The sequence below is a fragment of the Oenanthe melanoleuca genome, chromosome 5 (assembly GCF_029582105.1).
Source record: "Oenanthe melanoleuca isolate GR-GAL-2019-014 chromosome 5, OMel1.0, whole genome shotgun sequence".
Taxonomy (NCBI): domain Eukaryota; kingdom Metazoa; phylum Chordata; class Aves; order Passeriformes; family Muscicapidae; genus Oenanthe; species Oenanthe melanoleuca.
This window is the reverse complement of record NC_079339.1, coordinates 30996481-31010587: the sequence shown is the minus strand read 5'-3', so window position 1 is coordinate 31010587 and position 14107 is coordinate 30996481. Positions and strand designations below refer to the sequence as shown.

Genomic DNA, 14107 nt, shown 5'->3' with positions numbered 1-14107 from the left:
TCAGGGCTGGGATCGGGCACACAGCCCTTCCTCCAGCATCGCTCAGGGATGGGATCGGGCACACAGCACTTCCTGCAGCATCGCTCAGGGATGGGATCGGGCACACAGCCCTTCTTCCTGAAGAGCTCAGGGCTGGGATCGGGCACACAGCCCTTCCTCCAGCATCGCTCAGGGCTGGGATCGGGCACACAGCCCTTCCTCCTCCAGCATCGCTCAGGGATGGGATCGGGCACACGGCCCTTCTTCCTGCAGCATCGCTCAGGGCTGGGATCGGGCACACAGCCCTTCCTGCAGCATCGCTCAGGGATGGGATCGGGCACACAGCCCTTCCTGCAGCATCGCTCAGGGATGGAACGGGCACACAGCCCTTCCTGCAGCATCGCTCAGGGATGGGATCGGGCACACAGCCCTTCCTCCAGCATCGCTCAGGGCTGGGATCGGGCACACGGCCCTTCCTGCAGCATCCCTCAGGGATGGAACGGGCACACAGCCCTTCTTCCTCCAGAGCTCAGGGCTGGGATCGGGCACACAGCCCTTCTTCCTCCAGCATCGCTCAGGGATGGGATCGGGCACACAGCCCTTCTTCCTGCAGAGCTCAGGGCTGGGATCGGGCACACAGCCCTTCCTGCAGCATCGCTCAGGGATGGGATCGGGCACACAGCCCTTCCTCCAGCATCGCTCAGGGCTGGGATCGGGCACACAGCCCTTCTTCCTGCAGCATCGCTCAGGGATGGAACGGGCACACAGCCCTTCCTGCAGCATCGCTCAGGGATGGAACGGGCACACAGCCCTTCCTGCAGCATCGCTCAGAGATGGGATCGGGCACACGGCCCTTCCTGCAGCATCGCTCAGGGCTGGGATCGGGCACACAGCCCTTCTTCCAGCATCGCTCAGGGATGGGATCGGGCACACAGCCCTTCCTGCAGCATCGCTCAGAGATGGGATCGGGCACACGGCCCTTCCTGCAGCATCGCTCAGGGATGGGATCGGGCACACAGCCCTTCTTCCAGCATCGCTCAGGGATGGGATCGGGCACACAGCCCTTCCTGCAGCATCGCTCAGGGATGGAACGGGCACACAGCCCTTCCTGCAGCATCCCTCAGGGATGGAACGGGCACACAGCCCTTCCTCCAGCATCGCTCAGGGATGGGATCGGGCACACAGCCCTTCCTGCAGCATCGCTCAGGGATGGAACGGGCACACAGCCCTTCCTCCAGCATCGCTCAGGGATGGGATCGGGCACACAGCCCTTCTTCCAGCAGAGCTCAGGGCTGGGATCGGGCACACAGCACTTGTTCTTCCAGCAGAGCTCAGGGCTGGGGTTCTGGCGAGGAGGCAGCTCACAGAAGCGCCCCAGCCTCTCTGGTCATCATAGACGTGAATAGACCCTTTCAACTCGTTGCAACTGCTCCAGACAAGAAAATGGAAAAGAGCACTGTCTGTCAACATTCTGGAAGGTGGGAATCGTGACTTTTTCTTTGGAATCACGTAGGAAGGATACAAATTAGTTAAAGACAAATAAAATTAAAATACTTGCACTTTTATGAATTAAGAAAAAAAATCCACAAAATCCCTAGGCCTCTCCTTCTACCCATCTAGATGTAAGCTGCTGCAATTCTTCGCCAGTAATCCTTCCCCATTAACTGTCTTTGAATTTCAGTGGCTCCTGCACATTAACTAATTTTCTCTCTCACTGTGCTACGGCCGCTTGCCCTGTGACTGAAATGATTGTTTTTTTTAACAAGTTGCTGCTAAACGTGTGCGAACTATTGTAATGGGCCCAATTCACTACCTTGCTAAGCACTCAGGCACTAAGGAAAGCCAAGCATCGGTCTTAGCAAAGAGCAAGCTACCACGAGGTACTGTGAAAGTCAGAAACTTGGCATTTTGCCTAACTCTGGCATCCCTAATGTAGCAAATCCTTTAATTTTAATTAATCTTCCCCATCTGCAAATAAAACTGCCTCTTAGATGAGATCCGGGCCTGTCTGCGGTCCGAGGTGGGTGCCGAGTGCTGGTGACCGAGGAGCAGGGCTGGTTTGATTCACGGGCAGTAACTTGTGCCCAGGAGCAGGGGGAACGCAGACCCAGCGGCACCACCTGCAGCGCTCGTGTCCCCGGCAGAGCTCTGCTCAGCTTTGCTTTCTGCGGCGTGATGCCCGCGGCTGGAAGCGGCAGCTGACACACGCCTCCGTTTAATCAGCAAGCCCAGCAGCCGGCCCCCAGTTCAGCTGTGCTCCTGCCCTCACAACTGTGGGTAGCCCCGCTTGCCCCGGGTCCGCAAGAGAGGAGCGCTTGGTGCATGGGGTGGCCGGAGAGCACCGGAGGAAGAGCGGGCTGCGCTGCGGAGCTCAGGGTTCGCTCTGCCCTCCATGCCCCCAGCCCACGCTGTCTGCAGATTCGGGGTCTGTCTGCCGTCGGGCAGCTGCAGCGCAGAGATGCTCCCGGCTAGTGCCGGGCCCGCGGAGCGCTCAGCCCGGCCGGTTCCTGCCTCCTCTCGAGCCCCCGGCACCACCATGGGGTCCTGCCCGCTGCGCTGCCCCCGGCACCGCGCTCAGCTCGGCGGGACGCGCCGCTCCTTCGCCGTCCCTACACCTCGAGGGAAGCTTGAGGAGACCCGCACCCTGCGACACAGTGCCGGGACACCCGAGGGGTCTCACCTCTTGCGGAACAAAAAAAACCCCCAATAAACAAAAACCCCACAACCCCCAAAACAAACCCTTAATGGTAGAGAGCCATGATCTCTGCACCCTCTGCACACAGACATTACCACACGGGTTCTTTTATTTTTTTTTCCTTTTCTCCCCCCCAAAGCCGCGAAATTCCCGGCATACTGCCGAACCTCAGAAAGCCAATTTTGTAAGGAGGAGGGCGGCCGAGGTGGCTGCCTCCCTCCCGGCCGTGGCAGCCCGGCCAGGCGCTCCCCGCAGCGGGCCCGCTCGCCCGGCCGGCTCACGGGCAGGGAAGCGCCCGGCGCGCTCGGAAGGGCGGCGGAGGCGGTGGGAGGGGGGTAGGATTAAATTCTTCTAAACTGTCATACTTTAATGGGGATGGAAAATGTGAATTTTCTGTGCATTCCAGGAACAATTCCTTGGGGTGGTGACCTTTAGCACCGATTCTCTGAAGACAGGAAAGTAGTCGAGTGTTTATCTGGATGACTGAAAGCTTTCCCTGGTGGAAGTTTATGGAAGTGTTAAAAGGGGCGGATAACACGGGCTTTGGAGGCGCTTGTCCAATGATCTGGAGGGGCTTGGAGAGCAGATCTCAGCTGGCAGACATTTAAATGGGAGACAGCTCGGCGCTGCTGCAATTTGTAGGCAGGATCAGACACTCTCTCTCTCTATGGCCTCCCGGGCAGCTTCGGGCTCCCACGCCACCCGCTCCACCGAGTGACCCACCGGGCAGAGCCCCGCACAGCCCCAGGCCGCTCCGAGGAGCCACCGCCACCGAGCCGAGCCCCGCCGAGGAGCCGCCACCGCGCAGGTGAGCCGGGGTGAGCTGGGACGCGCTGGGATGCGCTGGGATGCGCGGGAATGCGCTGGGATGCGCAAACGGGTCCGGCAGCTGCGGAGTGCGGCCAGTATCTGTGCGAGGCAAAATTTTAAGCTCTCTATCCTACCTTCGAGAGGGACAAGGGAAGGAGCCGCTCACCGGTGTCTAGCAAAACTCCAGGGCGTCTCGGGTTTGCAGGGGGGTGACGCCCGTCCCTCCCGCCTGCGGGAGCGAGGCGCGCCCACCTTTTCGCCGCAGCGCTGGGGATTAGGGCGCCGTACATCTTTCCCCTCACAAGCACGGGGACTGCAAAAGCCCCGCTAGCTCTGCCTCTCATCTCCGCCTACAGCATCACTCCCGACAAATTGGATTCGGCGCCCACCCGAGACACGGAAAAATCCCGGCCCGGCCTCTGCACGGAGCGGGGCGGGGGCAGATCCCCAGGTGCCAGCCCCATCCCGTCTCGCCCCGTCCCGCCGAGCTGCCCTCTACGAGGCCGCTCAGCCCCCGGCCGTGTCCCGTCCCGCCTTTGCAAAGCTCAGCTCCTCGGGGGAGCGTGCTCCCGGTGCCTCAGGAGCTCCCGGGACACCGGGGGTGTGCCAGCGGAGGGTGTCGCGGCGCGGAGGCTCCGCACGTCCCTCCCGCGCAGCCTCGGGCGGCACCGGGTCGGGCTGGCTCGGGGCGCCCCCGCCGCCTCTCGGCCCGGCCCTCCCACCTGACTCGGGGCCGCGGGAGCTTTGTCGAGGGCGGCTCCGTGCCGCTCCCGTTCCGGCGCTGTCAGCCCCCGGCCCGGCCGCAGGGACGGGACCGCGCCGAGCGCTCCGGCCGTGCGGCTGCCGGCCCGGCGCCAGCGGCGCTGCTTGGCGCAGGGCTTTTCCCTCCTGGAGAAGCCTGCTGGCTTGCCCCCGTCCGTTTCAATACGGGGGCTTGGCATTCCCTTCAGCGAGCTCGTCCTCCCTTGGGTTAACCTGGACGGCGGCCGTGCCCCGTGGGAAGAGCCGGCCGGTGTCGCCGGCCGCCGCCAGGAGCATCCCCCCACTCGGGGAGCCGGGCCGAGTCTCTCCCTGCCGTGCCAAGCCAAGCCAAGCCAAGCCAAGCCAAGCCAAGCCTGCGGTCTCTCCGCGCTGCCGGCCGCCGGCGATCCCGCGGCGCAGCCGGGCTGGGCTCAGCGGCAGTCCCGCCTTACCTGGCTCGGGCGGGCCCGGGAAGGTGCGCGGCCCCGGCCCGCTGTGCTGAGCCCTGTCCCTCCCTGGCCACCAGCTGTAGCCTCACTCCCACTGCTGTCCCACTCGTGGCTCTCTCGGCGAAGGAGTGGCGAGCGGAGCCGCTTTCGGTCAGCAGGGCTGAGACCCAGCGCTGGGGAAACCTCCTTTTGCATAGATGGGGGCTCCTGAGGAACCAGGGCGCGTTTGGCTCTCCCTGCTGCTGACATGGTGCCAGGTTTAGTCAGGCGTTTTGTGAGCGATGACTTGGGTGCAGTGCCATGGCCCCCAGGCTCAGCTCCCTCTGAGCCCAGCCCCTGAGCTGCAGCAGCGCTTTGCTCCTGCCCCGCTCCTGTCGGAGCCCCGCCAGCCCGGGAATTGCCGACCAGCGTGCGCTGCCTCTGTGTGCAAGAGATAAAAGGCACCGAGGGGCTCTCTGCTCCTCTTTAGTGTTCAGTGCCAAGCGATGCTAAAGCTTTTTTTTTTTTTTTTTCTCGCTACCCAGAAATGCGTAGCCTCTGCTGGAGACTCCCCTTTCCAGCACGCACGGAGTGCAGAGAGAGGAGCAAAAGCTATTTGGGTTTTAGGGCTCCATAAGGAAATGTGTCTGAAGAGAGTTTGGCGCTAGGAAGCTGGGAGCTGTCAGGCTGCCTGGGCGACCTCAGCAAGGCAAACTCGCGTTTGCTACCAGCCATGCCCACCATGGTGTTCAGCTTCCCTGGAGTCCCATAGGATGCCCTGCAGAAAAACAGCTTCTTAAATGGGGAATTCTCAAGGTTTCAGGGGTTTGTTTGTTTGTTTGTTTGTTTGTTTTAAAATTGCTGCCTACACTCCTTATATGTCTCAAAACCCCCCATCTCTATGACTCTCAAGAAGACATTTTCTGAAATGTAAATATGTCCAAATTCTATGAAACCCAGATGTTAGTTTTGCTGTCTTGATTTCAGAAACAAAATGCAGATTTCTGGGAACTGCCATTACCATGCTTTTTTTTAATATTTAAAAATACAGATCTATGAACTATGAAAACATTACATAAGAGTGTTTCTGTAATTCAGATGTAATATGCAAGGCATAAAATTATTCTGATCCTTCGGGACATAAACCACTTCTATTTTTGTAGTAGTCAAAGGAATTGTGTTTTGTGTCTTTCTTTGGCTTGTATTTGATGTCCACCAAATAATTGTGTTTTTTTAGTTCTTCATCAGGTTATTTTTCATGTTTTCTGTGAAGCACAGGAGTCCATGGCTTATCATAATATTTTCCTAGTAAAAGGGATTTACAGATGAAGTTACAGGCCTGTTAAGATCTGTGACAATTTTGTTGTATATTTCAACCAGGTTTCTATCCAGATCTTTTAAACAACTTGCCTTGCACTAAAAACGTCAGTAGTAACTTTCTGACTCTGCCTATGAACTCCTAGGGAAATTCTGTCTGTGAACTGACATGTGGAGATCCTTAATTCATAGCAGAAAATGTACAAATGAAAAAAATTACAACTTAATTGTATGAAGTAGTAAACCTGAAAGCATTTACATTTCTCTCTCAATAGTTGCTAGCATTAATCCACACATTTCTTAATCTGTTTTAGATGATGAGATTTCAGGCTCTAGATAAACCACATATGAAGTGATATGAATGTTAGGGCCCAATTCTGCTCCTGTTTGAAGTCAGCAATAAAACTTCTTTTGGCTTTAGGACTAAGAGCTTACAGATGATGAAAAGTGGAACTCAGAAGTGAAATATGGAAAGAATAGAGTTTTGGAGTATTGTGTTACTTTGAAAAACAAATAATAATTCTATCATATCTCTCTGGATCTGAATGAAATGAGGGAATTGATCATTTTGGTTATGGTCATCTGTTTGTTCAAAGGATTCTCAAATGAATTCTCAAAAGGATTTCTGGTTATGCCAGTGTAATAGCCAGTTAGTATCAAGTAATGAAAATTTTGCAGAAACGTGGAATATAAGCTTTCACAGCCTGATTCTCATAGCTGCAGAGCTATTACTTCTGCAGAATTATGACTGTAATGAGGAGAAAAAGCATTTACTTCAGGAGAGGTTTCTCTTCAGTAAAACTTTGGGTATGGTAACACTGATTTTAGTTACTTCTACAGTCCTCTTCTGCATTCTCCCTCTTTCAGTAATAAAAAACCCTGTTAAGGAAACAGTCACAACTGCTAACTCATAGATAGATGAACCACTTCACTTTCTAAAGTAATCAAAGATGTCACCTTCCATCTTCTCCCACAAGCAAAAGCATTGATTGCCCTGGTGCTGCAGAGTGCCCATACTGCGTTTTGGCTGCTTTCCTTCCTAAGGCATACCACCTCATTTTCCTTTGTATTTTGTATTTTAAAAATTAAAATCTTAATTTAAAATACTTTTTAAATCAGTTATTAAAAAGGATGCTGCTTAGCTGCTGTGGGGATCTTGAAGTTCACACAGCCCCTTCTGTATCTAACCTGTATTTATCCCTAAATTATTGGAGTATTTCTAGATGTGTGTTTTGGAAGTGACCATAACAAATGTTTCTGCTGAGTGGCTAATTTTCATTTGAGTTACAATTTCTTTTATGAGCATGTAATGCAGCTTCCACCTTTAAGGCTGGAAACCAACCCAGTGAAAAATTACCTTCCTTCCAGTTTAGGATTACATTGAAACACATGCTTGCATTTCCTTAGGGATAAGCATATGCTTAATAAAGTTTCACGAATCTGGGACACAGACCTTACAATAGTGTGTATTACTATGAAATTTCCCCCAGATTCCCATCCTACAGTACACCTCATTTTCATAGGACTAGACCTTGCTGTGTCATTGACTACACATCTATGGGGGGAAAAAAAGAAAGAAAACAATGTGGAGGTAGTTAGTTTTAAAAATAAAAGTAGTCTAGGAATATGCATGTTGGTGGAACCTCATTCAAGTTTTGGAACACTAAATAAAAACCCCTGAATTTTTCTGGCACTGCTTACAACCTAGCAATTTATTTTCAACTTCATGCAATCTTTTCTTTCTTTTTTTTTTTTTTTTTTTTTTTTTTTTTTTTTTAATTCTGGCATATGTTGAGTAAATAAAGTGCTTATTAAAATACTGGTGACAGTCGCCAGAGAAATAACAGTTTTGGAAGAAATCATTCCTATTTCTTGAAGGAATAAGCAATAGTTAATAATTCTTTGAAAACTAATTTTTAAGACAAAATTAAAATAAAACAAAACATGTTTAAATAGTATCCAGGTTGTAATAGAGATGAGGAAAGAGCAGCAAATGTGAACTCCAGGCTTACACTTGAAATTATGCTGCATTATTCCTTAATTGGAATTCCCAACTTATTTTTGTCTATGTCAAAGCCTTAAGGTTATAAAATTACGTGTTCCATAACACATTTCATTTAGATACTGACAGCAGCCCTTCCAAATTGTATGCTGCAGTCAGCAATTGTGTCATTCTTACACCCCTTTCTTGAAGCACGAAGCTTCTGCCAAACATAGGACATGCTGGTACAAAGATTACTGAAATTAATGCATACATCTATGATGTATCAGGTGCTCTAACAATCTGCTAACAAACACTAAAATTATTAGATCCATAAGCAACTCCTTGAACGCAGTGGAACCCCCTATGGCACTTTCCTACTTCAGGAATTCCTCTCCCAATGCATTTGATGAGAAAGGCTCTTTGAACAGCGTAACGTTTATTTTCTCCATGTGACTGGAAAGACTTAATAACTGAGAAATTAGCAGTTATCTTTTATAGCAAACAGTGCTTACCCTGAGCCTCTGCTGAGTCTCTAGGTGGCCCTCACAGCATTGGCATTTGGCTGCTTTCCTGCCTAGTTGTGTGGTCTCAGGCAGAGCGGATGAAGCCGTCCAGGACAGTGCCCATGGTTTCACATGTTTCTCGGGTAGCAACACAAGCAGCACTCTTCAATTCAAACACTATTTTTTTCCATACTGATAAAGCAAGTCAAATAAAGGATACAACTGCAGCACTCCAAGCAGGTAGAAAACAATGGCCTCTTCAGCATTTTTTCCCCCACAGTCCTTTCCCTTTTTAATGCCTGTGCCTCTTCACAATTTTAGAGTTTTACAGTGATTTTTTGCAATTAGTTGCTCATTTCTGATGCCTTTTCCATGCTCCCATGGGGAGGGTTCCTCAGAGACTTATTTCCTCATCTGTGTGTTTTGCTACCACAAAGCTCCTTTCAGAAAAACTTGGAGACTGTGGTGCTTCTGGACGGGGGAAGTGTGACACCGATGAGTTTTTTCTGTGCTGGTTGATGCTTTAAGCTGACTGAACAGCCTCAAGAACTCAGAGATTTGGGAAACAGCAGAAATGGTGGAATAAGGGAGGAAAGAAAGGCTGTTCCTATACAATAATTAGGTTTAGAGCAGCCATACAGTTTTGAAGGACCTGATCATCTCCTCTTAACTGCACTTCCTGAAATGGTCTTTTTTTTGTGTGCACAAACTCTGTGATATTTAATATGATTTACAAAATTCTGCTGTCCTTCGACAACATCGTTCTGGGTAAAATGAATAAAATTTAAGGATCTGAAAAATTCTTAGCACTGTGATTGCATCTGTATTACTTCTATCAAGGATTTGGAGTAAGTAAAGTGTGAGAAGACGTAGTTTGAAATGATAAGATGCATCTCTTTTAACCTGTACCGAAATATTTTTTTATGTTAGTTGCCTGACTTGTTGCACATCTGTCAGCTTTAGCATCATTACACTCAGATACATTGGGCTCTTTTAGAGGTGCAGTATGACAAAGGCTGGGAAGCTGTAAGACAGGCTACAGGTAAGCTGTAAAACAGGCTGTAAAACAGGTGTACACAGCATATACAGTATATACTGGATGCACAGTATGCAAGGAGCTGTATAAAGTCTCTGAGTCTGGTTAAGGAACAGAAATCTAGACTACATCTGCTGAGACAAAGACTTGGGCCCTCTAGTATTGCAGATAGCTGTGTCATGTAAATGAATCCTTGTGTAATATAAAATTTGGTCTTCCACCATTGTAAGTCAGGAGCAATCTTCCTATGTGTCAGTGAGCTATAAGAAGGGAATGAGAACTAGGGTAATGCACATGGGGAAAAAAGCTGGAAAAAGATGGAGGACACACAAAATTCTGGGCTTACTTTCAATCACTCTATTTGAAAGCTCTTATCACTTGGTAATTTGGGAACAGCTTTCCAGCTGGTACAAGCTTGAATGCTTATTTTTTGTACGTGTATGTGTGCATATTTCTTTTATGGAACTGAAAGCTGACTGCATACCTGGCTTCTGTTGATATCTGAAATCCACAACTGTGCTTTATTTCCCCAACTCCCTTCATACAGGATGGTCCGCACACTGTATGCCATCGGCGCCTTGTTTCTTCTGATGGGATTTCTGCTCCCAGCGGCCGAAGGGAGAAAGAGGAACCGTGGATCTCAAGGTGCTATCCCTCCTCCTGTCAAGGATCAGCCCAATGATTCGGAGCAGATGCAGACGCCGCAGCAGCCAGGCTCCAGGCACCGAGAGCGAGGAAAAGGCACCTCCATGCCTGCTGAAGAGGTGCTGGAGTCCAGCCAGGAGGCACTGCACATCACTGAGCGCAAGTACCTAAAGCGGGATTGGTGCAAAACCCAGCCCCTCAAACAAACTATCCACGAAGAAGGCTGCAACAGCCGCACCATCATCAACAGGTTCTGCTATGGCCAGTGCAATTCCTTCTATATCCCCAGGCACGTCCGTAAAGAAGAAGGCTCCTTCCAGTCCTGTTCCTTCTGCAAGCCCAAGAAATTCACCACCATGACTGTAACACTCAATTGCCCCGAGCTTCAGCCCCCAAGAAAGAAGAAAAGAATCACCCGAGTTAAGGAGTGCCGGTGTATATCTATTGACTTGGACTAAACTGAGAAAAAGAAGCAATTGCACTCTTGACTGTATGCAATCACTGCCAGCCTGAGAGTGAGTGGCACGAGCTAGCCTACCTTCAAGGCTGGGCAAAACTGAAAGGGACCTAGTGAATTACCTAAAACAAGCAAAACCCCCCAAAAAGAAGGAAAACAATCATGTAAGGAAAGGGCATGCATGTGTGTGAGTGTGTATAGGGGAGAAAATTGATGTGGATGAGCAAACGCATGAATGTTCACTTAAAAAAAAAGTAACGGGGTATGAGGCATTAAAACCCCTAATTACCCACAGTCATGAATTAGGTTTTCTAATTCATGTGTATATTCACATTTTTGCCGCTTGCTGTGGCTTTTGCGAATGTTCACCTTTGTGCTATTTGCTTTTACTGTATTAGTGAAACATCAAAGTGAGAGGACAATATATTTCAAAGCACGAATCTATTCTTATATAAGAAATAGACAAAGAGCAATTTAAAATGTAGCACAGCCATCACTGAAAATAGAAGCTGTGTTGAGAGTTTGTAACACGCTTCTTCAAAAAAATAGCTGTAATCCAAAAGCCATGTCTGGAGAACAATGGGGGGATATGGGAGTGCTGAAAAGTCAATATAGGTGGATGGGAAACAGATCTACAGCAACTTAGAAAGCAAAAGGTCAAAGCAAGTAGACAGGGAGAGTGCAAAAGGGAGTAGAAAAAGGAAAGATACATAAATAGGAAAACACAGAGGAAGAGATATTGTCTTCTGTTTACGTTTTGCTTTAATTTATATACCTAGTCATATATTACATAAATTAAGAAGAAACTATATACCAGGCTATAAATATACTTCTGAATTCTGATGGCTCTCTAAACAAAACAAAAGCCCATCCTTATGCCACTAGATCCGTTTGATGTCTTGTATTTCTGATATCAGTTATTCTTCATATCTACATATATATGTATATGCAGTATCTTTTAGGCAGTGGTATCTATACATACATGCAATGAGTGTGCCTACTTCATTGTGTGTATCCAAGCTCCTCTTTTTCACACACATACATAACCACAGCACAAAAATCTTGCTAACCAAGATCAAGTACAGAATGGCAGTAATTTAGTACATAAAGAGCAGAGCAAGAATTAAAACAAGCATCATGTGACTGCAAATGCAATAACCACACAAGAGACAAAAGACACGACATTCATGACTAGTAAACATTGCATTGTTATTGTTATTTTAGCTTTGCCACAGGCATGCAGTTTGTTGAAACAGAGATGCAGAACTTTGCCAGCAATGATCCTCTTTTTATATCTTTTACCACAGACTTGCATTTAAACTGGATTTGGAGCAAGTAAAGAGAATTTCCTGAAAACTTAGGGCTGACTGCCCTTCTCATTTGGGGAGAAAAAACATAAAAGGGGACACACTACTTCCAACAGCTTGATGACTCTCACCTGTGAGGTTATCTTTTCTTTCCTTCAGGCTTAGGAGTTTAAAATTGATCAGGGCAGTGAAGTTTGGCAGGAGCACAGAAGGTCCTACAAAAACATTGCTTTAATGAGGTGTGTCCTGGGGATTGGGACAGAGAGGCAGCCCATCCATACATGTTGCCCTTGCTCTCCTGAGCCCTCGATGGTACACACTTACTGTAGGATGAGTCTTTGAGAGTCCAGGACTCAGTTTCCCCACTCAGCAGCAATATCCTCCAGCATCACTTTCAGTATAACTGTTCTCTCTCACACAAGGTGCCTCTCTCAGCCACAAGGTGATTATTTTGACATCATTTCTTGCCATAGAATGTTAAGCAGGACAATTCTGCCCTTAGTAACATGCCCAAAGGGAAAGATATATGATGAGTGGCATGTCACAGATGTGACATTTTATCAGTTGTCCCACCTGTTATATCGTGCATCACACATTTATTGGTGATATCCTGCATCTCTACAATTCATCTATTTTTGCTCTAAAATCCACTGCTGTGAGGTTTGTGTCTGTAAAATTAAGTGATTACAACTCGTTTATTGGTATTATTAAAATGCATTTCATTCGGTGTACTCTCACTCAGCAGTTTGACACGTCTTCATGGATTTTAAAATCCAGTTTTAAAATCTGGAATTATAGGAGGTAGGTTTCCACTGTGTGGAATGTGAATATTAAAACAGAAAGATATGGATATTTAAAGTTATTTTTAATACAAATTCTCTTTCACTGATAATAGGCAGGGAATGTTTTCCTTTAAATTACTTTTTTTGATTTTTTTTCCCAGGGGAAAGGGCCAACCTCAGCCACTGCTGGAAATTTTTTACTAGCTTGGGTTTCTGTTCAAGAAATGGGAACACCTTATGAATGATTTTTTCTTCACGTAAAGCTGACAGCAAAATTCACATTTTCTTTGACAGAGACTGATATGTCCCTGAACCTTTAGCTGTTAAGCAAAGCTTCAAACATTAGTGACTCCTTTAAGTTTTGTCTAGAATTCTCAAGAAAATAGAAGTATTCCAAATCTTTATGTTCTAAAACTGCCTGTGCATAGATCATGATGGAACTCCCCTTGAGGCAGATCCCCTTCACCCATGTAAATTTTATACAAAGAACTTCTATGAATTGCTAGTTATTGCCTGAGAGTAAGAAAGTTCTGCTAACTTACAATTATATGAGATATTTAATATCAACCACAATATGTATTTAAATGTCTGCTTTATTCTAAAACAATGGACTATATAACCTAAGGCTGCAGTATTTTCATGCTCGGTCTCACAAAGCAAAACTTGGTTTAAAATGAAGTTTTAATTATTTTGTAACTGAATAGAATTGGAGTTTTTTCTTCCCAGCATTTTGTACGTCATTTTAACTACTAGTAACAAATTAATAAAATATCTTCTCCAGCCCGTGTCTATTGTTGTTTGTTTTTTGGTTTTTTGTGGGTTTTTTGGTTTGGTTTTTTTCCCCCCTTCCTTAAGTTTCCAGCTCTTTCTGGATCTGTTGTACTTTATCCTGACTTCTGTGGTTTCTTCTAATTATAAAAGGCTTTACATTAAGACAATAAGACACAGAGACAAGCAATGGCACCATCATTCAACACGGCTACTTCAATAAGCTTTTTAAATGAGATCTGTCACTTCTCCCTCACCCTTCCACAATTTATAGAAGGAAAATCTCAATCTTTGCTCACACTTTTCCCCTTGTAAACCATATAGTGACAGTTCAAAATATAAATCAGCCTTGAATTGTTGTAGAGTTAAAGTTGGAGTTGGCCTGCCTGCCTTAAGCCTTATCTCAGTTTAATGTCTAGCTAGTGGTTTAGTCCTACTTCCAGAAAATAGGGTAAGGAACACCTTTGCAATACAGCATATTACAAGCTGCAAATAGGGACAGAGGAGATGAAAAACAATTATAAAAAAAGAACAGGAAGATTTGTCACTGCTGGCAGCACATGTGCAAGGCCAGGGTTGAGGAAGGGCTGCAACCAGAGAGGAAGAACAGATTTCTTCAAACTTTCCACCCCTTTTGGCTTAGTCTCCCTTCATG

General features: G+C 47.5%; 1 protein-coding gene across 1 annotated transcript; it reads left to right on the top strand.

The window, feature by feature from the left end:
• The first annotated feature begins 3276 nt into the window (after window positions 1-3276).
• On the top strand, window positions 3277-13464 carry GREM1 (gremlin 1, DAN family BMP antagonist). Its single transcript, XM_056492416.1, has 2 exons — window positions 3277-3482; window positions 10041-13464. Exons 1-2 carry the CDS (start codon window positions 3283-3285, stop codon window positions 10594-10596), a joined length of 756 nt encoding a protein of 251 aa, XP_056348391.1. The 5' UTR covers window positions 3277-3282; the 3' UTR covers window positions 10597-13464.
• Window positions 13465-14107: the final 643 nt, after the last annotated feature.

Excerpts from the sequence above, each read along its gene's own strand:
- GREM1 (XM_056492416.1), top strand. The coding sequence starts at position 3,283 with ATGGGAGACAGCTCGGCGCTGCTGCAATTTGTAGGCAGGATCAGACAC. Across the intron at positions 3,483-10,040 it reads GAGGAGCCGCCACCGCGCAG|GATGGTCCGCACACTGTATG; the intron begins GTGAGCCGGGGT and ends CCCTTCATACAG.